The sequence below is a fragment of the Eutrigla gurnardus genome (assembly GCF_963514095.1).
Source record: "Eutrigla gurnardus genome assembly, chromosome: 24".
Classification (NCBI taxonomy): domain Eukaryota; kingdom Metazoa; phylum Chordata; class Actinopteri; order Perciformes; family Triglidae; genus Eutrigla; species Eutrigla gurnardus.
The window spans coordinates 5,533,569-5,558,324 of NC_139935.1; the positions used below are offsets into that span (position 1 = coordinate 5,533,569).

Below are 24,756 nucleotides of genomic sequence, written 5' to 3' on the forward strand. Positions count from 1 at the left end.
CTGGCGTGACCGAGCATGGCATTCCGATGACTTCTGGGTTCCTACGGCGACAGTTTGTAGTATTATATGAACCTAGAGTTCATATCTAAGTGTAGGTTGCATTATATTAACGCACAGTTGTGTGTTTTCTCCAAAAGGAACGCTGGTGCTTTGGTGTTTTTCGACACTACAGAAAAAAAAAAGGGGGTAAAGATGAAAGAAAAAAAAAAAAAGCTAAACTTTATTTCACAAGCAGACAGATGGGCTCGCCTCGCCTCGCACATCCACGACTGCAGCATTTTTATGGAGTAGAAAAGCAGCGTTTGAAGCTGGGAGATATGTTTTAATCATTTGGCGCCTTAATGATGACACTGCATTCATTATTTATGGGCCCCATCCCTCCACTCTCCCTCTTCCACCGCAACAGTCCGGAGCGAGCGCGGGGTATTAGCATTAGCCCGCTTTGGCTCTATTTGATCTTTCTGTAATTACACCACTTTTTGGAGATCACACCACAAGCTTTATGTTAAATAAAGAGGCCTTGGAAGTAGTTCTTTTTTCTATATAAATTCCACACACAACTGCTATAGTTCCTTCCCGCCCCCGTTATTGTATTTTCACAAGGAGGGGAATGTGGATTTTTCTTCACAAACTCGACCGTGAAAGATAAATACGAGCGGATGTCTCTTCAGTGTCTATTTGAGCTGTGTGAAGAGGAGAAAAGTTGAAGATGGAGGCGAGCACGGATGCATGAAAAGGCTGTCTTCAAGTGAGCCGCCGTGCTGTAGGATTCTCCTTTTAGGTGTGTGTCCTTTTTTTTTTCCTTCAAATAAGCAGAGGCTATAATATCTTTGATGTGCCGGATCTTTGTTCTCTCCGCTGAGGGGATTTACTGTACAGATCAAATTCAGCCTTTATGACACTTCTGAAACAAACACATGGGGGGGAAAAAGTAGCAGAAAAAGTAGTTCAAGTTTGTTGTTTTTTCATTTTTTAAATGAAATATCAACCAAACGGTATTTATGTGCTATCTTAATCCCACATGCCTTGTTGTAGATATCAGAACTAGCCGACTGCGAGCCGCTAAATCAATAGTCATGCTCGGGAAATAAAAATGCGCATGGGGGTTAATTAAAATTAAAAATGAAGTCTATTAAATCAATTCATCTCTGCGGGCAAACTGCTGTTGGTGATTTGGTTGAAATGCGATCGGAATAACGCCGCGATTAGCGAGACAGGCGCGTGTAAATGATTGGCTTTAAATTAGGAGACGTTTTGGGTCGCTGCCAGGTGGGGAAATCGTGGCGTCGCTTCAGTTCCAGTGATAATAAACAGGTGAGGGAGGGAGAGAAAGAGGGAGGTTACGGGAGGAAAAGGGGGATGGCAGAGTTGGTGCTTTGCTTTCTGCACACGAGCACGGGGGGGGCACTGCTGCCAGATGGGAAGTCGGAGTCAGAGCTCTCTTTGGGGCAGGCTGAGCCATTTGGCCCTCATCCAAATGGGCAATTTCACAGGGTTGGTTAAAAAAAAAGGAAAGCTCACAAACAAAGAAAAAAGTTAAGCAAAGAAAGAAGGGGGGGGGGGGGCTGGATGTAGAAACCATTTCATACACGCCAGCTCATCAGCTCCGAGTCTTATGGTTGGCGTTATCACCACTGCTGAGCACGATGGGATAATTAGCACTGCGGAGTCCATGTGTTGTGTATGTGTTGGGTTATTAAGGCTGCAGGGGCATCATCGGGGGGGGTTCGACCGGTTAATATCAGGGGAGTTTCTTCAACACGGATTACTATACATCCCCTGCTCCCGCACCACACCGCTGCCTGCAAAAAAAACGACATCCACGCTTTGTGCGGCCTCCCCGCCGCGCAGCGATTCCACCGGGGGGGACGAAGCCGCAGCGGAGCTGTTGTTTAATGTATTGTGTGCAGCGAGGAGTTGCTGAATATGTGCTCGCTCCGGCACGTACAGTACATCCCCCCTGCAAAAATTAATTACAAATAAGTACATTTCATCACACAATTGAGTCTTAAGCAAAATGGGGATGCTCGCTCAACTTATCGTCATCATTTGGGAAAGGGAGAATTATCTGCTGGCCTAGTTGTGAGCCGATTTTAAAAAGAGAGGAACTATATTTTCTCTTCTTTTAGACCTTGGCAGAGGAGCGCTGATCCATATGCATGGTCGGATCCGGCTTTATTGCAGCGTCGGATCAGATACTATGGAGGGAAGCCCGGCGATGTGAGGCTGTCCGTCCCGCGTGCATCAAACAGGAGGTGTGTGGGCAGACAGTCACGGCGGCGAAGCGGAGGTGAATCCACCCAACGAGTGTCGATACAGTCGGGGATGGAGACGATGGTGTGGTCATAAATATTGCAAGGCATACTTTTCTGCACCGAGAAAGGATTATCTGAAGATACCTCACTTATAGTTTCCTCTTTGCCTTTCCAGTTACATAAAACAAATATTTGAATATTATTCTATATGTAGAAAACAGCACTGAAGGATTTCACTAGCCTCACTTCTGGGTCCCTATTTTCTCCATAGGGGGGTCAAAATAGATGCTTTACCAGCTCTGGGCATCAGCGTGCCCTTAAAACTCTCAGGAGTCCTTTATCACCGCGGTCAGACTCCATAAAACGCTGCTTATTACACTAAATCTGCCATGTCCTTTAATATGGATCACAGTTTGATCCCCCGCCATCAATCACAAAAAAACACTACAGCAAAGTCAATGGCATCAGAGGCCGGGATGAATCTCCACTGTCCAACTTTCCCCAACGCCGACGCCTCTAACTCATCGTTGGCGGACGCCCCCAGATGTTTACGGCTTGAAAAAAAAGTTGCAAAGGGGTGGTCAAGGACTTCAAGATACATGTTTTACACTGAAATGAATTTGGTCTGTGAAACATTTGCCTGCAGGAGGAGCGGGATGGATGGGAGAGCGGGCGGATCGATGCCAGAGAAGAAGCCTCGGGGCGAAATACAACAAAGGGGGTGGATGCACATACGGGACCACGTGGTCAGTCCACGGTGGGATGGAGCCCAGTATCTTCCCTCTTTCTCCCGCTGAAAAATCATTTTTTAAACAATCACGGGATGAGAAATTACTTCCGACACCTCGGTGTGAACAAATGGTCAGCAGGACTGGCAGCTCCTCTCGCGTCCGTGTTTGTTCCTTGGCTGTACTTTAGGGGACATACGTGTTGGACAGGATTTTTTTTTTCTTCCATTGGCCATTGTGAAGACGCTTGAAAAGATTAAGCTCCATCCATGCTGGAAGAACACAAAGAACTCTTTTCCTGCCATGAATAAATCTGACCGGGATTCCTCCAAAATCAGACGAGATGAAGGAAGAAAACGCCGCGTGGAAGCTCAAAAAGCTGCCCCGAGTTTAACGAACACGTCCTACGTGGTGGGTTTCTAAATGAGAGGGATTTTTCCCTCCACATGCCATAGTTCAGTACATCCCCTCGCCGCCTCAGACATCTTTCCTCGGACCCCCATGCCAGATCCCAACTTCTCTTCGCTTCCCGTCCTCCTGTCACTCCAGACGGCATCAAACAGCGCAGAGAAAAGAGAGCGAGTGACCCGGACCGAGCTCCACTGCTTCTCCCCAGAGTGTATGTGACAGTCGTCCCTTCGGCCCGGAGTGATGCTAATGCCGCCGCCGCCGCCGCCGAGACGCTAAAAGAGGCGACACCTGACTCCCGAACCTGTTAGACTTTAAACAGCTATGTGGAGACATGATTGGTGCTCCAAGAGATGATTTTGAAAGCGTGCAACGGAAGATTGTGTCTGCTGATTCCATTCCGACTGCAGTCGGAAGGTCACCGCACCGCTGGGTAACGCCAAAATGGCAAAGATTATCCGATGCTGGGGTCACGACTGGAAAAGTTAACGCAGACAAAAGCTACCCTTTACATCTTGACTTTAATCAAGACCTCTCTCTTCGAAAAAAAAGGCACAGCTGCTACGTAAAAAAATAACACAACCGCATCCGATATCCTACAAAATGAACGGAGCGTATTTTGGGTGTAAACAAAAATGTAATTAATGGGAAAACGGGTCCTTTTCTGCAGACATTTGATCCCTCAGTATGGCGACACGGGAGATTAATTTGCCAGTGTAACTTCAAAAGTGGAGTTCCAATTTTGTGACTTAATTAAAAAGGCCCTATTAAAACGATACACGTGGGTGTTAAAACAAGTCAAACACAAGCTTTTTTGCAGCGCGCTGAAAAATTGATCCCTAAAACAGAACATTCTTTCTTTAAAAAGGCCACATTACATGAATTTTTATTTATGTTCCCGTCTGATGCCTAAAGCCCTCAGTCGTTGCGATGATTAGAAAAAAACAGCGATATGCATGCAGTGGTTCTGACCTGTGAGGTTGCGCAGGCCCAGCTGCCGCAGGCCGTAGTAGCCTTCCCGCCTGTAGTTGAGGAAGATGGCCAGGGAGTAGCGGCCCTCGTACAGCTTGGTGCCCCGGATGATGCGCAGGTTCTCCAGCGGCAGGTAGTCGAACTGGTTGAGGGCCACCAGCACGTAGCCGGTCACCTCTCTGATGGACTGCGGGGAAAGTAAATGAGCGTGAGGGATCAGATTCTGGGCTACAGGTGTCACATAATCATACAAATGAGCACAAACGAATGAATCTATAGTGTCCGCCTCGTGGAAAGGCGGTAATGCTTTCCCCTCGTTTGCCGTGCATGTTATTTGCATTTTGAAAATGTCAAGCTCGTGAAGGATGTGTGTGGACCTACAGTGCAAAGTGATTAAAAAAAAAATGTCAGCTCAATTGCGGAGTGATTCCAGTCTCTCAGCCGCTCCTCGAGCAGCCACGATGACGTCGTCTGTAGATATGCAACGATCAAAATAATCTCCTCCAAGACCGGACTATTATTTGGCGTCGGTTCAAGCTAAATGGCCTTGGCTGGACGCCTGACTCAGACACACATAATATGCAGAAACAGTGTGCCTTGCCGAGGAGCGTGGCAGACCTCAACTATCTGCCTCATCATGCATCAATTGACCTTCTCAAAAGTCACTAAAAATCAGGCTGATTGCCTCGGCGTTGGGCACTTGATGAGGCAAATTAGTTCAACGGCAAAGGCAAGCTGAACGACGGGGGCCACTTTTAATTTGTGTTTGTCCTCATTGCTGAAGGTCAAAGGTCACCGACACAAAAAAGTGCTGCAGAAGAGAGGGTTTCGCTTTAGCTGACAGCCTTCACATCGCTGCCAAACTTATTCCCTTCTTCTTCTTATTCAATATTCATCTGAGAAACTCATGCAACAAAGTACACACACACACGCAACACTATGGCAAAAATTAACTATTTACGACACGATCAACTTATTTGTCTTGAGATAACATCCTGTATCGTCCCAGCGGTCAATAACGTTCCAGCTCATTTGTATGTCCAGCGACGTCGGTGTGACGGGAAGGTTGTATGGAGCAGCTACCGGACGCCCTAATGACCAGAGACAGACCAGATGATTGGTTGGAAAGGGTGGCAGGGAATGAGTAATGTGAGGTTTGACGGCTGCTGACCCCTAGGGGGACGCTAGTGGAGACTGACAGTCGGGACGCCCGGACCGCCTGCATTTCAGGATAATAGCAGCTAACGGTAGATCCGCCTCTATATTGAGCGCTCGGCGAACGCGCGCACCTGCCGAGTTTGCTCACACAATAGGAAGGAGAAGAGACGGCGGAGGTGCTTATTAGCGAGATTACAATGTGCCGATCACCTGAAGAGGGGAGGAAAACACTATAAAAGAGCAGTGGAATCACTTTCAGCGGATGCTTTGATGAGTACACTTATTGCAGAAAAGGATTTCTATTGTCAGAATCCCATCGGTGAAATCACCGTGCCAAATGTTTTGTGGTTTTTTCTCCCCCCCCCCCTTATGTTTGTTCGAGAGTTAGCATGTTGTGCAACTCTATGCAACTCGTGACTCAACCTCCTAAAAATAACGGCGCTTTTCTCCGCGGGCCTCGTTGATCTGACCCCCCTGGTTTGGAAGTGGTGCGGTTTCATCACGCTGACCCCGCCGTGACCCTGTGTTTACTGCTGGAGGGCTGGGGCGCCTCACTATCACCGGTTTAGCACCGCCGGGTGCCTGCTAGGGGCGCTGTGACTGGGAATAGGGGGGAGGGGGAGGGGGAGGGCTGCTCCACAACCCGACCCAGCTGTAGGCATCCACTCGGCTGCTGGCAGGCTCCACAGAGCCTCCACTGTGCCCCGTTCTCCCTGCCAGCCTCCGGGACCCGCTGGCAGAAAACCAAAGAAAAACTGTTTCCTTGTTGCTAAGCAACCGCAGGAAAAACCTTCCAGCGGGAGCGAGGGAGAGCAAAAAAAAAAAAAAAGAGAGAGGGAGAGAGCAGGCAGAAGAAAGAAGGCAAAAAAAAAAAAACAAGACTGAGAAAGGATTTTTTTGTTGTAATTTACCTAATTAAATTAAAAGATTACCGTGCCTTTTCTCCGTCAGTTTCATTCCCTTTAACACCGTTTAATTTCCCGTTGCCATAAGTTGTTTCCTAGATCAATATTGATCTGCATTCCTCTGTGGTTGGAGGGAGGGAGGAAGCGAGGAGACGAGGAGGGGAGGTCGAGTAAACACAAACACCTGCATTTCCCACGGCTGCATCGAATGCACTCGGTTTCACAAACGCAGGAGCTACAGGATCCTCAACTTCTATTGGGTGAGTGTGTGTGTGGGGGGGGGGGGGAAGTGTCGCGTCACATGACATGAACCCTTGATTGCTCTCACACACATAAAAAGACAGTCAGAGTCAAAAAAACATATCAAAATCCTTCCACAGTCATTATTTTAGAAACCGATCCGACTCTTTTGATTCCAGCCCTGATGGATGTGAGTGTACACACACACACACACACACACACACACACACACACACACACACACAAGCCTCAGATATTCCACTAACCCCCGACCCCCCCCCGCCTACGCAGGAGAGAAAACACAGCCATGAGGCACAGACACGACTTAGTCCACATAGGTCAACTACCCACGATGCATCGCGTGTTTAACGTTTCCTCTAGCGCTTTTCTCCATCAATCGCAGGCAATTAGCGGCCTAGCGCCGAGCACTCAGTCAAACGGAATCCTGTGCGGTCCCGGCAGGCTCGTTTCCTTTTCTTCTTTTCCGCTGTTTTCCTCCGAGCGATGTGCGATTTTCATCCCATCTCCGGGATACGCAGCGGCGAGGAAACAAAGGTGCTCTCTCGCCGCCGCACCGGCGTAATCGTGATGGAAGGGTGTGCGTCGTCTGGGAAACAGAAGCCTGAAATGCTGTGCTGCGGCACCCTGTAACCTCCAGATATGTGGAAATCTGTGTTCGGGGTTCACCTCGAATGATCTCGTTTTGTCAGCCAATGAGTGGAGACTTCACCCAGCAACAGTTGGTTGGAGTAGCAGCACCGGAGGTGACTAAGGAAGCAGATTAAAGGGACTAGGGACCTCCAATTAGAGCTCAAATACACCTCAACGACGCTTATGTAAGCCAATTTACCAAACCGCATGATGTTTTTAGGCTAATAGCCTGTGTGTCTACTGTAATTTTTTCATTCGACTTACTTTGCAGAAGCCTCGCCAACACAGCATTTACATACACGTTTTCTCCAGCTTCTACCCAAGAATCGCCTTTGGGCTTCTTCCCAGATTCAGAGGGAGAACGCTGCATTAGGGGAGCCTGGCTGCCTGCTCTCTATCTGCATGACATGTCTTATTATTACCTTTAGCTGTTCTTCAAGTGGTCAACATTCAAGAGGGTCAACACATTCAAAGGGAATATGGAAAAAATGTGATCTTTGAGGGCCGAGAAACCCTGACTTATTTAGGATTACGACGGTAGAAAATAAATGATGTGTGTGGAAGAAATGGAGCAGCCGTGGGGTTGCACATCCGACGGTTCCCGAAGGTTCAGGAGAGAAACCTGAGGGGGGGTCGTGAGATGATTAATGAGTTTTGGAAAGTAGAAAATCTACCGCTGCACAAATTAGCAGGCGTTTGGACTTTGGACTGAAGCTTTCTTTGGTGAAATCTCATTCATTTTCGTCAATTTACCCGCCTTTGGCCCCCTGAACAGTAATTTAAATGAAACCACCTGGGGAAATTAGATGAGGGGCCACAACTAGTGCTTTATTTACAAAGGGGTCACACTCCAAAAAAGCTATAAATCACTGCTTGCATTGCATTTTATGAACGTATTATGCATTATTATTAAAAAAGGTAATTTTGCAGACTGGACTTTCCACATTTACGTCGGTACGGAGAATAAATAAAGGTAAACCCGGTGAAATAAGTGGGGAACGAACGCTGATTGAATCTGCGACGTGAGGCACTAAAGCCTGAAATGGATTTACGACGCCACCCGTCTGTAGTTCTCACAATCACAACCTAAATAAGTCATTATGTCGGAGATTTGTATTTCGCCGTGATCCAACATTATGCGAGCGAGGACTCTATATCCGAGTGGGGTTTATATCCACCGTGGAGTTGATTCTCTCTTTATTTATTTTCTCAAATTTAATCTACTCCGGTCTCTCCCTCCGACAGTGTCGCTTTCATCAGACTAAGCCGATTTGGATAGACTCTTAAATCGACATCGGTGGGGTGAAGCCACCGGATCTCCCCCCGAAACAGAAAAAGAAAGAAAAAAAAAGAGTTTGTTATCTCAAAATAATGAGGTGTTTAAGCCGCGCTCGTGAGAAAACAACATTTTGATAGCTTGAGATAACGATGTAATTTAATTGTTATCTCGGGATAGTAAACATGAGCGCTACAGACGGGGGACGTCGCTGTGTGGAGATAACGAGAAGCACGTGGAAGCGCTCCGAAATCAAGCAAGACCGGAAGATGTTGGGTGACCGTAGGAGGAGGAGCGGAGTTTAGTGTTGGGAGGTGCAGCAGGAGGCGAAGGGAAGGGGAGTGGAGCAAGGAGGAGATATATTTCAAAGCATAATTAATAGTGCACCTGTTCCTGTCATCTGGATGAGTGAGAGTGGAGATGAGGTAGATGGTATGAGGAGGAAGGATTCGTAGGAGGGATGGAAGGAGAGGAGGAAAGTGGGGAAAAAAGGGCAAGGAAAAAAAAGGTGTAATGACACCATTATAAAATACAAGAGATGGGACACATATTATGGTGATTATGGCTCATTTCCATACATATAGAGCACTCTGCCAGTAAGTCAAGGAGAGTGCAGCGGCGCATGTCAGCGGCAACGACGCCGCCGACTCTCGACGGTTTTGACTGAAGCGCCGGTTGCAACCTGACTCCTCGGCGCGGCGGCAAAGTCAATGGGCGGGCGGGGACCTGTTTACCAATCCGCTTCAATGAGCTCCGCGAGAGCAGAATGCACTCCTTCACCTCCTTGCGACTGTTTGGCTGCTAAGTATGCTGAGAGCACTCGGGTGTGACATTCAAGATTTTTTGAGAAATCCTAAAAAAAAGGAGGAGGAAAAATCAAGGCCTTTGAGACGAGGGCCATTGACTTTGAAAATAAATGAAAAATCCCGCCGCGTGAAATGTCACCGTGAAAACGGCGTTCCTTTTGTACGGAAGCGTCGCAAGTTTGCTGATAGAACCCTGAGGGACTCCTGCGAGATGAATCGATGGGGTGAAAAGTGCGCAGGTGGGGGAAAGGGGGCGGGGCTCTTCGCTGGCATCGAAACAGGAAGAGAAAAAACGAGCACACATCAAACGCAGACGAGCGTTTTTTGAACCCACGCGCCACTTTTCATGTCGATGGCGCCGAGAGGATTGGAATCCATTCTCCCTTTAAAGGTGTTTTAGCTGCATTAGGGGCAAAGTAAGATCATGTATCAATCAAAAGGCTCCAGTTTGATGGGGTTCTAGTCTCACAGAGACCTGCATCCAGTTCTGTTGTGTTCAAATACCAGGAAGCCTTTCATCAATCATGATTAACCTCCCAAGTGCAATTTCCTTAACTAATTAAAAATATATTAAAATTATTGATTCATACAGTCTTTTCTCAGCGCTCCATCGTTGCCGGCGGACGCGTTCGGAGGCAAATTCTCAGCGTCGCTTCCAAACACTGACATGCTTCAGCTTCAATAGTGCCAGCTAGTGTTGACATGACTTTGGGTTGACACAGCGTGTGTGTGTGTGTGTATCCAGAGGTGTGCCTCCAGCAGCAGCTGTGCTACTGGCTTTAGGCGCTGATATTTATTGTCTCAGACAGCCTGACAATCTCATATGAGGCCGTTTCATGAGCGGGGGCGTCCGTGAGGCGTCTGCGTTGTCAAGACGCATTTACAGTAGAGACCCCGACTGTGGAATTAAAACCACCAAAGGGGGAAGTTTTGCCGCACATTAGCAGGCAAAAACTACAACAGTGACAGTGCGGTACAGTATGTGATCCTTAAGCCGCAGTGAAAACACTAATACATAACTCATGAGACGGGGGCTGTTGTAGCATCCCGGCAACAGTCGCGTGGCGTATCGCATTATGCTGTAGCCTCTGGGGAGCCTACATAATGCAGTTATGTGACAAAGCTAGTGCACATCAGCCTCAGGCGGGCTTCTGCTCGCTTGACAGCAGCTATGGAGGGGAGGAAAAAAAGTGAGGAGCATGCTATCTCCTATAGCACCTAGCTCCTGTATCTCATATTTAAGTCCCTCATTATTCATGGTCATCCCAGCTTAGGATGGAGACTTTTTGAGAGGTGGCAGCTTCACTGACGGGAGGGGCCAACCTGCTGCGTGGGGGGAGTCGAGTGGCCTCCGAGGCCCAATCTCAGTTCACTCCTCTGGGGGGAGAAAAGGTGCTTAACGGCCCTTCCAAGTGATTGATGATTGGGCCCCGGTGCAGAGCCAGGACGCAGCCATCGGTAGACAATGTGAGGGTAATCCATTCATGGCAAAGGGAGAGAGAGAGGAATTCCCAGAGTGGAAGGTTGTGAATGTATGGAAAATAGAAGTAACAGGTAATGATTGTGTTGGAAAAGGTCATGGAGGACATAAATCATACTGTCTCTCACACAACACCAGGACATGCTACACCCAACCACATGTCTCTACACAACTATTCTCTATTCTTTACCAAAACACAACTTTTCCGTCTCCCGCACCAAATATATTCAGGCCAAGTAACCAGGCAGCTGTGGGACTGATTACAGCCATGTCACATTTCATCCGTCTTGTCTCTTTATATAGTGTGGGAGTGTATGTGAGTGTGTGTGTGTGTGTGTGTGTGTGTGTGTGTTGGTCAGCCATTTTGCAGAATATGACGGCCGTGGCATCATCGGCGGTTACGAAGCACAACACGTTCCAGCGCTAAACTACTTCATTACTCTGGAATCAAATCCCCCCCCTAATCAGAGATGGATGTCCTGATTTGCGGCAGCACAAGGTGCGCGCGTGCACGTGCATGTAAATGCGTGTCTACGTGACACACGTGCGTTTTTCTTTTTTTTTTCCAGATTCAATTTCACGACATAATGAAATCTGAGATAAAAGGCAGACGTGAAAATGACAGTTAGAACAAGAGATTGCTCAATTTGATTCTATTCAATACAGTGTGTAGCGAGATGGAGGGGTAAAATTATACCTGGCAGATGTGAAAAGATATATATATATATATAATATGCATCTTAGCCAATCAAAAAAAAAAAAAAATTAAATATAGCACCTTTTCTGCTACGTAATTGGTCGATGTTTTTTTTGTGGTGCGAAAAAAAGTCCTACCGCAGAAAAATCAGCCTCCTTCTTTCTCGTTTCTTATTAAACTTTATATATAAAATCCTATTTTTCAGGCTTGTTTTGGCTTCTCACATATCTAAGATTTGTGTGATATGTGTCTGCGTTTCTCTGTTCAGCTCAGCTTTAGGGCTTTTGGTCGCAATCCCAATCGGGATCAGGAGCCCCCTATAGAGTGCAAAACCCGCCCTGCAAAAATAAAATAAAAATGCAACGGAAGTAACTGTAATATCTGTAAAATATATATATTTTTTTTAAACTTTTTTTTTCTGAAACGAAGAGGCCGGCAGTTCCAGCCAACCGAGCCGATTACTGAGTAGGATGCAAACGCACAGAATAACTTTATGGAACCAACTCCTGAGGCGCAAGTTGAGCAATATAGGAGATGAGTGTTTGCTATCTGCATACATATTTCTACAACATGTACAACACACTATACTAAAAAACTGGGCAGACTTGACAGTAACTCCAATGGTATTAGGCTACAGTACATTTAACTCTGCTTCTGTGTTGATTTTGGCCCCTTATGGATAAAAGCGGAGTTTCTTTAAGCCCAACAACCTCCTGTCTGAAAGATCTGCTAGAATCCCCTTTAAAAACACCTCTTATATCACTGCAGCAGGGTCAGACAGTCTGCCCCGCTCAGTCCTGGTTCTGGTCCCCCCCCCAGCGGGCCCAGTTACACGCCGGCTGGGTCGTGTCGGTGCTGGCTCCCAGGAAGCGGGCCGTGACCTCCGAGTCCTGCAGCCGCGGATGAACCCCGCTACCCTGCTGCCGATTCCTGCCGGCACGACTTTAAGCCAAAATATGATGTGCACGGGTCATCCTGACCACCATCTGGACATTAACAGTTTACATATGGAGGTCATATTGAGGGTTCAGTTTCATAACCAGTTAAAAGTATGTGATGAAACACAAAGAAACAGAACTGTGGATGTTGTTTGTAGCTCTGGGTGACTCTGTGTGGTTGTCTGGGGGGATTTTTAGCGGAGAGTGGCTTTTTGCTGCTTTTGTCTCGTGTCTGACACCATTACATTGTTTTTGCTGAGCTGACATAATAAGCCTGTGAGCTCCGATCAGGCGGCGCTGCTCAAAATCTGAGAACAGTGGTGCTCGGAGCTAAATGCTAACATCGACGTGCTAATTTCCCCACAATGACAACGCTAACACGCAGATGGAAACGCATGACGTCGCCGAAGCCATTAGAATCCATATAAACAAAACATAATAAAGCAAAACTAGTTGTTGTCTCTGCCCCCTTCAGGCCTGGAGTGGTTTTACAGCTGCTGGTCTCGATGCTCAAACTGTTCTTTGACGCAAAATGAGTGGCACAATGCATAAATATCACACACCCACACACACACACACGTGGTGTAAATGTCAGGCAATCTGTTCCTTCCACTCAGCATACCGTCGCAGGAGCTGCGTTTTTCCAAAGCCAGCTGCAAGACAGATATTAAAAAGGTATCGGGAGAAACAATTTACACACGGCCCCGTAAATTAATCCGCCACTAAGATGCATTTTTAATATGTGAAAAGGGGCCTAGAGGGAGGCCCTGGTGCTCTAAATGACAGGGCCCGGCGTCACAGATGTGCCTCTAGTAGCCGCGCTGAATTAAAGTGGATAATGGAGCCGAGAGGACAACAATAGCAGCCTGGTATTAGGGTATAATACCGATGATAACACGCTGGGTTAGTCCCAGCACACAACTTTGGGGGTCTTTAGCACTTAAGTGCACGTTCAAGAGCCACCTGGCACAAAGGCAAACGTGTCGCACTCCTGAAAAATGCCAACACCCCGCACACATGACCGACACTTGACGCCCAATTATCCTCGTGCCATTCAGGAGTGGCATTTAGAGCCAAGTGTGTTCGACACTTCATCAGGCTGTGCTGCAGGCCAGCTGTTGGCGGTCATGAGGGGGAAGAAGAAGAATCATTTCCCAAAAAACCTCAGCTTCAGTGTGTTAATGTGAAACTCTTAATTCAAAAGCAAAAGTTAAACCAGCTGATTTATGTTGAAACAATATCTCACAACACTGGCTTTTTACTTTTCCCATCGTAAGGAGGAGCAGAATGGAGAGTAAATCAGCATTTAATGGAAACACTAACATTGGAGATTGATGTTGTAGGTGAGGGGAACGGATTATTATCATCCACCAAACAATATTATAATTCGTGATGTTTTTGTGCTGTTATAAAAGAGGAAATAGACTCCATCTGCTGTTTTGTTCTCCTGGTGCCACTACCATTCCCCCACAGGAATAATAAAGTGTGAGCCAACGTGAGACCATCAAGCATGTTTTGCATTCACGCGATGTGCAACCGGGGACTTTCGTATGCAAACACGCCGGCTTAATCAACAACTGGAACTCGGAAATTGATGAAATTCTACTTTTGTCGGGGCGCGCCGTGTGGAATATGCAATCATCACAAAAATCTTGAGGAAATAATTTGATGCAATATGCATACATAATATATCCCACAGCCTGTTTGCTAGCAGAAGGTTTCAGAAAGTTCATGGGAAGTTGACGAGGCCGGCATAGGAAGAGAGATTATTTCCGATACTTGATATATGTGTCCATAAAGGAAAAGTCATGCTTCATACTCAGAACTAAAGAAGTAAAAGTTTATCATTCATATTTGTTGCACATCCATATCTAATGCAACAATTACCCAACAGAATGGAGATGAACATCTGCACTCTAACAAGCGAAGGGAGGCTTTTTCAGATGTGTGGGAGTAAATAACCTTTATAGTAACAAAACCATTTTCTTTCTACAGGAATTGCGTGCCCAATCTCTCAGCATTCATCATGAACACAATGAAACCGAGCTACAATTATATTCAGGATTTACTTCTTTGAAGGCATGCATGTTGTCATTAAAACCCACACGTTCCACGGCCGGCGAGGGGATGAAACTGCGTGCACCTGGGGAGGAGAAAAAAGCCCAGGTGTGAGTGGAGATAAACGCGTCACCGTGTTCGACTCAGTGAATCAGACGGAGTGGGAAACTAACTGGATCGGCTGTCGAAAAGGAGGGGGAAGACACCGCGAGTGCTTTATGCGTTCCTCTCGGCCCTGTGCATCTGCCACCGTAATTTGTGATAATGACGGCATCCCAGCAGGGCCACTCTGCGCGGAGTGATTCAAAATTGATTTAGTGCATTAATTACGCCCCTGTTACGCCGGTGTCATGGACAATATTTTACAATTTGATAAGCAAAAGACGCCGCCGTGGGATCATTTTGATGAATTGCGAGGGTTCGGTCGCGGCGCGCTTTTATGGCCGTACCTTTTAATTTAACGGTAATCACTTTCCCCCCCCTCCGCGCCGCCGAGCAGCAAGACTTTAATTTCACCTCCGAGACCTCTGCTCCGCACCGTGTCTGCTTTGATCAGGCCGACAAAAAAAGGATGGAATGGCATGCAGCCCGGGGGCCGCAACACGCCGGCGAAAAAACACATGCGTGAATATGCAGGGGAGACCGGATCCCGGATACGAGACGGCAGCTTGTGAGCATGCATGTTTAATGTGTTTGTGTGTACGCGCATATCTTTCCATAAAAATGCACGGTAAGAACAGGTGTGAGGGTGCATCTATTCTGTTGCTGTGGCCCCTCCGGACCTCTCTCTGCAGGGAAACAGCAGCTGACAAGCAGAAGCCCAGTAATGAGTGTCTCAGTTGCACCAGCCCCCCTGAGGGCAGAAGACACCCCAGTATCCTAACTCCCACTGGAGTCAAGCCCCAAAAAAAACCCACAATATGCATGCATTGAAACGTATGCCTCCGTTTTTCTGCATGTCTGCCACTTCCTTACTCTCACTGCCGAGCGTAAGATGAAACAGCAGCAGCGGCAGCCGAGCGTGATGAGTTCATTCAGTGTAAGCAGCGCCGCAGATGAAAAGACAGCCCCCTCTCGCTGTTACGGCTCGGATGCCGGCGCTCGCTCTTGTTTATGTTTGGCAGCGCGCAGCAGCCCCGGCCTGACGGACAATCAGAGACGACAGAAAAGCGGTGAAATGACAGATCTGTCCATGTTCATCTGTCAGGCATCACCATGTTTTTTGGGTTGTTTGTGTTTGTCCCTCTGTATGGCTTGAGGGAAGGAGGGTGCACACACACACACACACACACACACACACGTTACAGCTCTGCAGAAAGTGTCTCTGCATCGGAGATTTTTGTAAAATGTAATTTCCCCCCACAAACATGGAGTTTGCTAGATGGCGACTTTCATTTATCTGTCTGTTTTTTTGTGTGAAAGTGTCACCCAACAGGATGAGATCATCAAAAATAAGTGGAAAAGGTCCTACAAATGAAAAAAAAGTGGAATATCTCCTCCGTTCTTTCTACTTTCAGCAGGATCTAATAAACTTCCTGTGGGAGCCAAAGAAACACAAATAAAAGAAAGTGAAAATGTGATATTCTTCTTCTCTTGGGCTTGGAAACCTCCATTAACCCACAATTACCAAGATATAATAAACGTCAGGGTAGTGCCACTGTGATCTGGCGGGGTGTTAGCTGGAGCGAGCAGGGTACTAATTTTCGCAGCGTCGGAGCTGTAATTATGCCGACGCTGCCGGGGCGCGAACAGCCTCCTGTTCCAGGCGACAGTCCCCACCTTTTATGAGCTCCTCGGCTGGTTCAGAGGCCAATCAAACCGTGAGGGGCGGCCGGCCCGACCAACCGCTCAGGAAGGCGGCGTCGTTATTTCGGGAGGAGGCCCGGTGACATGTGGAGCCCACAACAGAGATGGATGGAGAGAAAGGAGCACACTAATGTGGGCTCACAAGGCCTGGCTCGCATTCGGCCGCCTCAAATCCCCCCGGAGGTGCTTGGCGGCGGCCGGGGTTGAGGTCGGGGCTCTGCGGAGGCCGGTGGAGCCGCCCCACGCCATTAGAAAACCCATGCCTTTGAGCAGAAGAATGGGTAAGCGAGTGAATGGTGGCCTAGCTGAAGGACAGACGCGTAGGGAACAAGTGTGATGGAGTGGAGTCTGAATTATCGCCTGGCGGTGAATTAATAGCACGGAGTCACAGTCTGAGACAGAGAGCGGAGCGATCCGATGAGTGCTGAGTGATGACATGCGGGGAGGCAGTAATCTCCGCCTCACACGCTGATCTCGGCAGGTTAGGGCAAGGACATGGAGGAAGATTCAAAGCTCCTCAAAAAGTTTGTCATAATATATGAACATCTACACTTTGAGCAAGCATTACCCTCTGTAAGTGTATCCTGTGACTATAACATCCAAGCGGCGTGCTACAGGTTGCACACGGGCACGCCGGCAGCTCGCTGAGCACACAGCACGCGCCTCCACGACGGATTTTTGACGCCGCGCGCTTTGAGAATAGCTGAGCTGCAAGAATCACTGAGCGCTTTCATTTTTTGCAGCTGAAAAACACACCCAAGGAAAATGGGAAGCCTTTGGTGTTGAGGAGTCTCTTCTTCTCCTCTGCTGCCTGGCTGTGCTGAGCTGAACTCGTGGAGCCACGTTTTCCCTTTTCTTTAAAAAAAAAAGAAGAGTTTGAAATGAGGGCTTCTTTAAAAAGATAGAGCGTCTCTCTTTTCTCCCGCGTCTCTCTCGGCTGGTGTTTGCCAGAGATAAGCTCTGTAAAGAGTGTGTCTGTCTGCATGTCGACACAGAGTACACACCTCGGTGACCGCGGCATTCATCTCTCTTTATTGCCGACGCTCGTGTGCCCGTACGCGCACGTGTGTTTGAATCCCCGACAACTTGTGATGATGAATTCCTCCAGGGAGACTTTAAAAACATACTTTGCAACCTCGCTTTACAGACGGACATCCGCCACCCCTCCTCCCCCCGCTCTCAGCTGCAGCCCTGGCATCGTTCCCTGGTCCTTGCAGCGCGAGCCGCCGGATTGATCCGGCTTTAATGAAGAGTCCTTTCGGCCTAGGTGACATCATTAGCTGGTTGTGGGCCACTGCAGGCCACTTGGCGTGGCTCCCCCGCTTCACTTCTGGGAAAATGGGTCATTGTGAGTGACAGACAGACAGTGGCCAGGGGAGCTGGCCAGAGAACTAGACAGAGGGGGGTGCAAGGCGGCGGCGGCTGCACGGCGATGCCCTTCACACACCTGTGCAAATACAAAGTTAAAGACCTTATAATTGGGCTGACGGCTAACGTCGCATTGACGTTGCATTACGATGCGTTCAAGATCTACTCAGTAAATTATCTGAAGCCTCAGAAGATGCTTTCGGAGCACGTTCAGGACGTAAGCCCCACCCATGCGGGCCTCTGAGCTGAATAAAGCAAACGCCAAGATTTATTTGAGAGTATAAATCGACTCTGACCTGACACAGACTGGGCTATTAAACTAATTTTACCCCGTTTCTGGTCCTCCTGCACTCTCACTGAAGTAGAGAGAGAGTAAGGGAACGTCAGAGACTTGTGGTTTGGAAGAATGCTGGACGTGAGGAGGGCTGCGGAGCCATCTCATCCATCCAACTGTCAGCATCCCACCAGGCAAAAAGTCCTCCTGCGTGTCCCCCGCCCTCACCCCCTCCCCTTCCCTCTCCATCACTGCCCTGCGCGGCGCCCTTTCCCCCCCGCTCTCCTCTTATACACACAAATATATGCAGACACAAACACACAGCCCTGCGGCACGGTAGCTAAACATTGTAATTTTAGCACAGCAGCTGTTTTCGCCTGCCATAAAAGTGACAACCCTCTAGCTCTTCTCTCTCCTCCCTCCTTCGCCCCCCCATCCACGCTCGCATCCATTTGTTTCCTATGCACCGTACGCACCTCCCGGGCTGCTGCGTCGTATAGGAAGTGCATCACCTCTCCCCCCGCCATTCCCAGCATGCCCGCAGCTCAGGATGTACGAGCCTCCGCGGTTTGTTAATAGGTGTGCACCGGGAGGGATCATTTGTGTGCCGACATTGAACTTTGCGTGAACTACGGCGCGTTGCTTTAAGTCGCAGGTGATGTGATCCTCGAAACGGATAAATAGACATAATTATGGCTGAAACGTCCTAAACGGATGTATATGACAGTTAATTTAATGCCAAGACTTTAATTAGGATTTATGCGATGTAGAAAATAGATTTTAAATCACCGAAGATTAAAAGGGGGTTTTCATGGAAGGTGTCCAGCCGAACACTACAGCCTTTCTAGCGCCCCCGATGATTTCTTGTGACAGATAGCGTGATTGCGACAGAGTTGCCACGGCAACCACATAACTCCCGAATCCTGACCCCCCCCCTCACATCCACTTAACAATTCCCCAGATGCCTAATTGTTTCCCTAATGATGCTGGGCCTAATGGGACTGTTTATGATATTCATTTGATAGCGCTGGCCCAGTAATTAGACTACACCTCACTTCATTAAACAGCAAGGGGGAGGGATGGTGCAGCGCCCGGTGGCACGTACAGTACACGCAAATGCTATGTGGCAGAAGTGGAGTTTTAAAGCGCCGTCCCTATGACACACACACACACACACACACATTCAGAGAGCAGCAACAGACCCAAGAGAGCACTGTGTTCAAGAGATGGCACTTTACATTCAGAGTGCCGCTCATTTGCCTGCAGTGTCTCACCGACTGTTCTTCCACGGTGATTCCCGCCTGTACCTCCCGTCATTGGTTCCACGGTGCATTGTATAGCGTTGATTTGTCGTGCCGACAGAGGGCTCCGATCAATATCCAGCGGCCGGTCACATTTTGTAACAGCCCCCGACCGAATCAGAGATCCAGCAACAACAGCTGCCGCGAATGCAAATGTGGAAAAAAATGGCCGACTGCAGCCTCTCACCAAACCAATGCAACATTTGAAGGTTTTGTAAATAAGTGAATGGATCTAAGCATATGAATTCTTTTGAATTTGAGTGAATTTGAAGGCTTTCCTGAAGTATGGCGACGTGAGGTGAGTCATCTTGACCCTCGGCGATCAAATTCTAAGCAAGTGGACCTTCGTGCCAACTTAATAGAAATTCCCTCCAGTATGTCTGTTCGCATGGACAACCCAAAAACACTGTGAACAAGCCGAGCAGTTAATACAGAGAAGGAGCTGCTGCAACGCACCCAGCAAACACGTGCAAAAAAAAAAAAGTAAATTCAATTATTTCTTGGATTAGTGCGAATGTGAATTTCATCCCCGCGCATTCAAAAAAACACAGGCGGCTTCATAATGTGCTCGGTGGAGCTAAAAGAAACAGTGGGAACAATTAAAGAGAGACAATTTCAAGCAATTCCACAACCGTCTAATTTGCACTTTATGTCTGGCAAGCTAGCATGCTAGTCCCAATCTTGGGGCACAGCAGGGTGTTTCGGAGCGAGCGACGTCAGCGGAATTCGGTCTCGGCACGCGGGCCCATCATAGACCGTGAAACGATCTCTGTTTGCGTCTACATTTAGCCAAAACTGCTGAGTGTGTGCCATGTAGGAAATGTGAATGAGTGATGGAGCCTCTGCCTCTGTCCGTGGTGCTGAAACAACCCCGTTTCTCATTCTCTGGGTCCGTCCCTCTCCGTGGTCCTGAAACCTAGTCCGTGTCCTCCCCTCTCTCCATCTACGCTGTTGTATCTGCTGGTGTGAACAAGCCAGAAGGCGGCTCGGCGTTCCTACCTTGAGGAAGGAGAGGTTGCGGTTGCGGTCGATGCTGGTGATCTCCAAGTTGCCCATGACGACCTCGCAGTTCTCGTAGAGCTTCTTCAGCGTGCGGTACTGCTGGTCCAGGTCCGACAGGGTGCTCAGCTTGTTCTCGGTGCCGGGACAAACTGGAGACGCGGAGACAGGAAAACAGCGTTACTTATTAAAGATAATATGATACTCGAAGGTCAGCCAACCAGTTAACCTGGATACTCATTCATTATTTCTGCAATAGTAACATTTATGTAAGATACTGGGAAAAGCTCTGATTCTTTCACTGAGGTTTTAACAACCAGACCAGAATGCACGGTTCATTGACTGCTGCAGAGCACAGACTCTGAATCAGTGAGAATGAGAGCAGGAGGGCGGAAAAGACAGAAGAAGAGACTTTCTGGATTAAAGCGAGGCATTGTGTGGAGATGAGATACAAACAGAGGGAAGGAAAGAAAGGAGGGAAGGGTTGAAGAGGAAGAATGGGTTCGGAGATTACGTAAATTGCTAAAAAAAAAGAGTGCGGCCTTGACGGCGGGGAGGGAGCTGGAGGGAGTCAAGACTTGGGGAGGGACAAGTGGGGTGAGAGGGGTGGGTATCATTTCTCTGAGGCAGTGACCTACAGTCTGGGTCTGGCACCGGCACGCTGTTTAATCAAAGATATTCAAATTGCATTGGTTGACCTTTACGGAGGGTTTCACTCGGAGACCGGGAGGCCTTTGAAGATATTATAGTGAGAAGAAACAGCTCTATCGGTGTGTGGGGGAAGACCGGGCAATTAGGAAGGAGTAGACAACAACCACCGCGGTAAAAAGGCAAACACACACCTGTCGCTCACATGTGTTTGCTTCCAACACACTTTGCTTTTTAGCCAATCAGCGCTAATGGCACGGGAACATGTACATGGAGCGCTGAAGGGATTAAAGCAGGCCCCTTAAAATATGTATACGCTTGCCCAGACAGCCAAGGGAGCGCTGATTGGCCGATATTCAGCTTTTTAAACTCTTTGCAGCAACAAGTTAAACCCCGCGTTAATGATAAACGCATGGCAATCCACTAATGCAGCGGCTACCACTGTAATTAGTTAAGTCCAGCCACGAGGCACTCTTTCCATCCCTGCCAGCCTCCCCATCACTGCTGCCATCTGCTTCACTCAGCTGGCACCGTCGCCACGTCGCCACGCATATCAACCAACAAGTCTCAACTCATTAAAGGGCATCGAGGGCATTTTTATAATCCTTTCTTCATGTTATTGCATTTTTTTGCGGTCGTGAAAGAAATTCGTGCCCTGAAAAAAACAGCAAAGAGGAGCCTTGGATGTACACGTGTGCTTAAGCATTACATTGTGCAGATGTACTCTGACACACACGTTTACACATCACTCTGTCCATTATCTGGAAGGGTTCTGGTCCTTGTGGAAGAACTCTTCCACCACTTCTGTCTTTATCACGTTATCCTTCGGCAATTCTCCATTTTTACATCTGCAATGTCAAACTCCTTACTGCAGATTGGAGGCACCTTAAATGATTTGAGATGGCTCTGAAATGTTTCTCCTCCTTTCTTTACAGCAGAAAAGGACTGTTTTTGTTGGGGTTTTTTTTTTTACACTCGAGAAGCTGCGATCAAAAAACAACTGTTTGAATGATCAATTACGTGTTTAAAGTCCCAGTGGAACGGCAGTAAGAGCGTCTTCAGCTTCTATACTTTAGATATTCCTGGTGAAACGGAATATGTGAGTGGCGCGCAGCTACACCGGGGATTTAACTCAAATCCTTTGCATATGATTGAACCTCTTACAAGTAATATTGGTGGAAAAGATGATTTTTGGTAGAAATAAAGGTCTAAATGTATTTGCATATACTGTCAAACCGTATTGTTACAGTAGCATCATCAGCGTTTCACCTGTTGTCACGTCTGTAACGTATATTCTCCACATCCGAGTACAAAACGAGTAAAAAGAACCAATGGACTATTGCGTAGTTGAACTTGCCCCTATATTGAACAACATTGAGAGCTCATAAACTCCCATATTGCTTTATGGATCGTTGGCTCTGCAAAGATGAGTGCACTTCCTCTCTCCTCGGTGATCCTCCATATTGCTGTGCGGGACAGAATGGCAGGGAGGGGACCTGAGCCACGGGGGTGATAAATGAGATTTGCTGACCACGCACGCCGACGACTTATTAGATGAAGTGATTTAAGAGCGGCTACGAACTCGGAGGAAGCCTGCGAGGATCCGGGGGAAAAAAAATTGGGGCGAGATCGATGAGCGTATACGTGCGCGGCGCGTTTCTCCGCGATGAAAAGGTTAGCGGGCGTCCGTAATAATCTGTTATTGAAACCCATTCGCAGGTGTGAGCGCCAGTTTGTGGTGATAAGACGATGAGAGGGGAGGGGTGAAAAGTGAGGGGGGGGGGGGGGGAACAACTCGGGAAAAGCCAATATCAGCCGGCTGCACACACACACACACACACAAAGAGAGAAATGGCACTCATTCAGTGGGAGTAAGCAAGGCAAAGGAAACAGAATTGAAAGGGAGAGCGAGATAGAAAGAGAGACACAATCTTGTATTTGTGAGAGTGCGGATGACGTCCAGGAGCATTAGGGTTCATATCGACACGCTCTACTGTAAAATGCTCTTTTCTCTGGGCTCATTTTGAAAATGTCTGGATCCATCTGCTCCCCCTCTTTCTCCCTCTTTTCCAAATGTCTTCTTCTCTGCCCTGAGCCCTCCAGCCCTCCCTCCATTCATCTCTCTCTGGCTCAACGAAGGAACCGATATCTGCCAATCAGGACAACGACGGCGTCGGCGATAAAGAGAAGCGAGGCAGCTCGACTCAACAGGGAGGGAGAACGCAGGAGGACATCATAAGTAAACATGGGTAGAAAATCAAACTTTTACTCACATTAAAAGGGCATTACATTAATTATTACTCAACGCCCCGAAGCCTTCCCTTTCATCCAAACCATTTCTGTGAACTCGAACGTGTTACGAGGTAAGGAAAAAGCTACACTGTGTACGGACCGCCAATTTACAATTACCTCGTTAAAGCTGTCAATCAGTAGTGACAGGAAAACAATATGGAGGTCTGGATGAGAAACGCATGAAAGGAATGAAGAAACAGAAAGAAACGAACAAGTGAGCTGTTATAATATCACTGCTCGTACAGATTCTCAAGGCCTCATCGGACTCCAAAGGCTGAAAAGCTTCTCTGTATAGTTTCCTCATCCACTTTGATGCCATGCTTTATAAGTAATATATAATGAGTAATGAAGAAAAGCAGTGATGAGTATTCTCCCTCTTGGTCCACTTCAAATACAGATGGAGTGTGTGCATTTGTGTGCTCTTATGCATGGATATTATGGATTTTATATAAAAAAACACAACTTCTGAGCCGCCGCGTAACCCAGTTTTGCTGCCCGCCTTTCCTCGTCTGAATTTAATCTTCCTAAATTCAATTACAACTTAATCCTGTCTCACGCCATTCTTCCCGGAGTTTAGCAACAATGAGGGAGCATCCGTGGCGTTTTTTGGGGGAAAGCGGCGGCGGCGAATGCAGGACAGGTGACAGGGAGAGAGAGGGGGCATGTACAGTATTGCCCACTCGTGATTCATCCGTGAGGTGAGAGATGAAGGCAGACAGTTACCTCCCCTATACTTCGCTCCGATATTGAGCTGTGCCCGCTCTCATTTCTCACTTCATCTCTTCTCCTTCACACCGCTGCCTCGTCTTTGGCTTTCTATTCTCGCCGCGTCTGCTCTCTTATCGTGTTTCTGTCCTCCTGTTGCAAAATGTCTCTTTATTTTATTTTTTTTTATCCTTCCTCTTGTCTTGTTTGATCTTCTCTTAACGCTTTTTTTTTTTACATTTGCATTACCGGTAACTTAATACACACATGCATTGTTTTCTGATGAATTTGTAGATGGAGGAAGATCCAGTAAGGATGCTGCTCCGCCATTGGTCAGATCCATACGTTGCTCCTCCACAGTCCAAATATGGACACTTCCGATTACTTGTTGCGACGACAAAACTCGAGGCTAAAAAAAACCAACAGGTGGCGTCACCATGACGACGTCCACTTCTTACAGACAGTCTGTGGTTGCAAATGCAATCTCCTACACCCTGAGCTACACACACACACACACACACACACACACACAGCCTGGACCACATCAGTCGGACGGTTATTACTGGGCCTTCTAGCCTTCATTTCACTCATCACTCACTGCCATCATCATCATCATCATCCTCCCCATTGCTGCTCACTAGTCACAGTCCTGAGTCGAGGCTGACAAGGCAGCCGAGGAGCTTATAGGCTCAGCTCTAACATGGGCTTACTGTATATGAAATTTAGTTTCATTCCCACTATTAAAAAAAAAAAAAAAAAAAAGAAATCACCTACACTTTACAAAGCGACTG

The 24,756-nt window shown here is 47.7% G+C and overlaps 1 protein-coding gene across 1 annotated transcript in view; it reads right to left on the bottom strand.

The window, feature by feature from the left end:
* LOC311009721 (receptor tyrosine-protein kinase erbB-4-like) overlaps nucleotides 1–24,756 on the bottom strand; it is a 159,184-nt gene that overhangs the window by 62,923 nt on the left and 71,505 nt on the right. The window contains exons 2-3 of the mRNA XM_084004070.1: nucleotides 20,321–20,472; nucleotides 4,364–4,550 (exon numbers count right to left, since the gene is read on the bottom strand). Of these exons, the coding sequence (XP_083860196.1) occupies nucleotides 4,364–4,550; nucleotides 20,321–20,472 (339 nt within the window). The remainder of the gene's footprint in view (nucleotides 1–4,363; nucleotides 4,551–20,320; nucleotides 20,473–24,756) is intronic.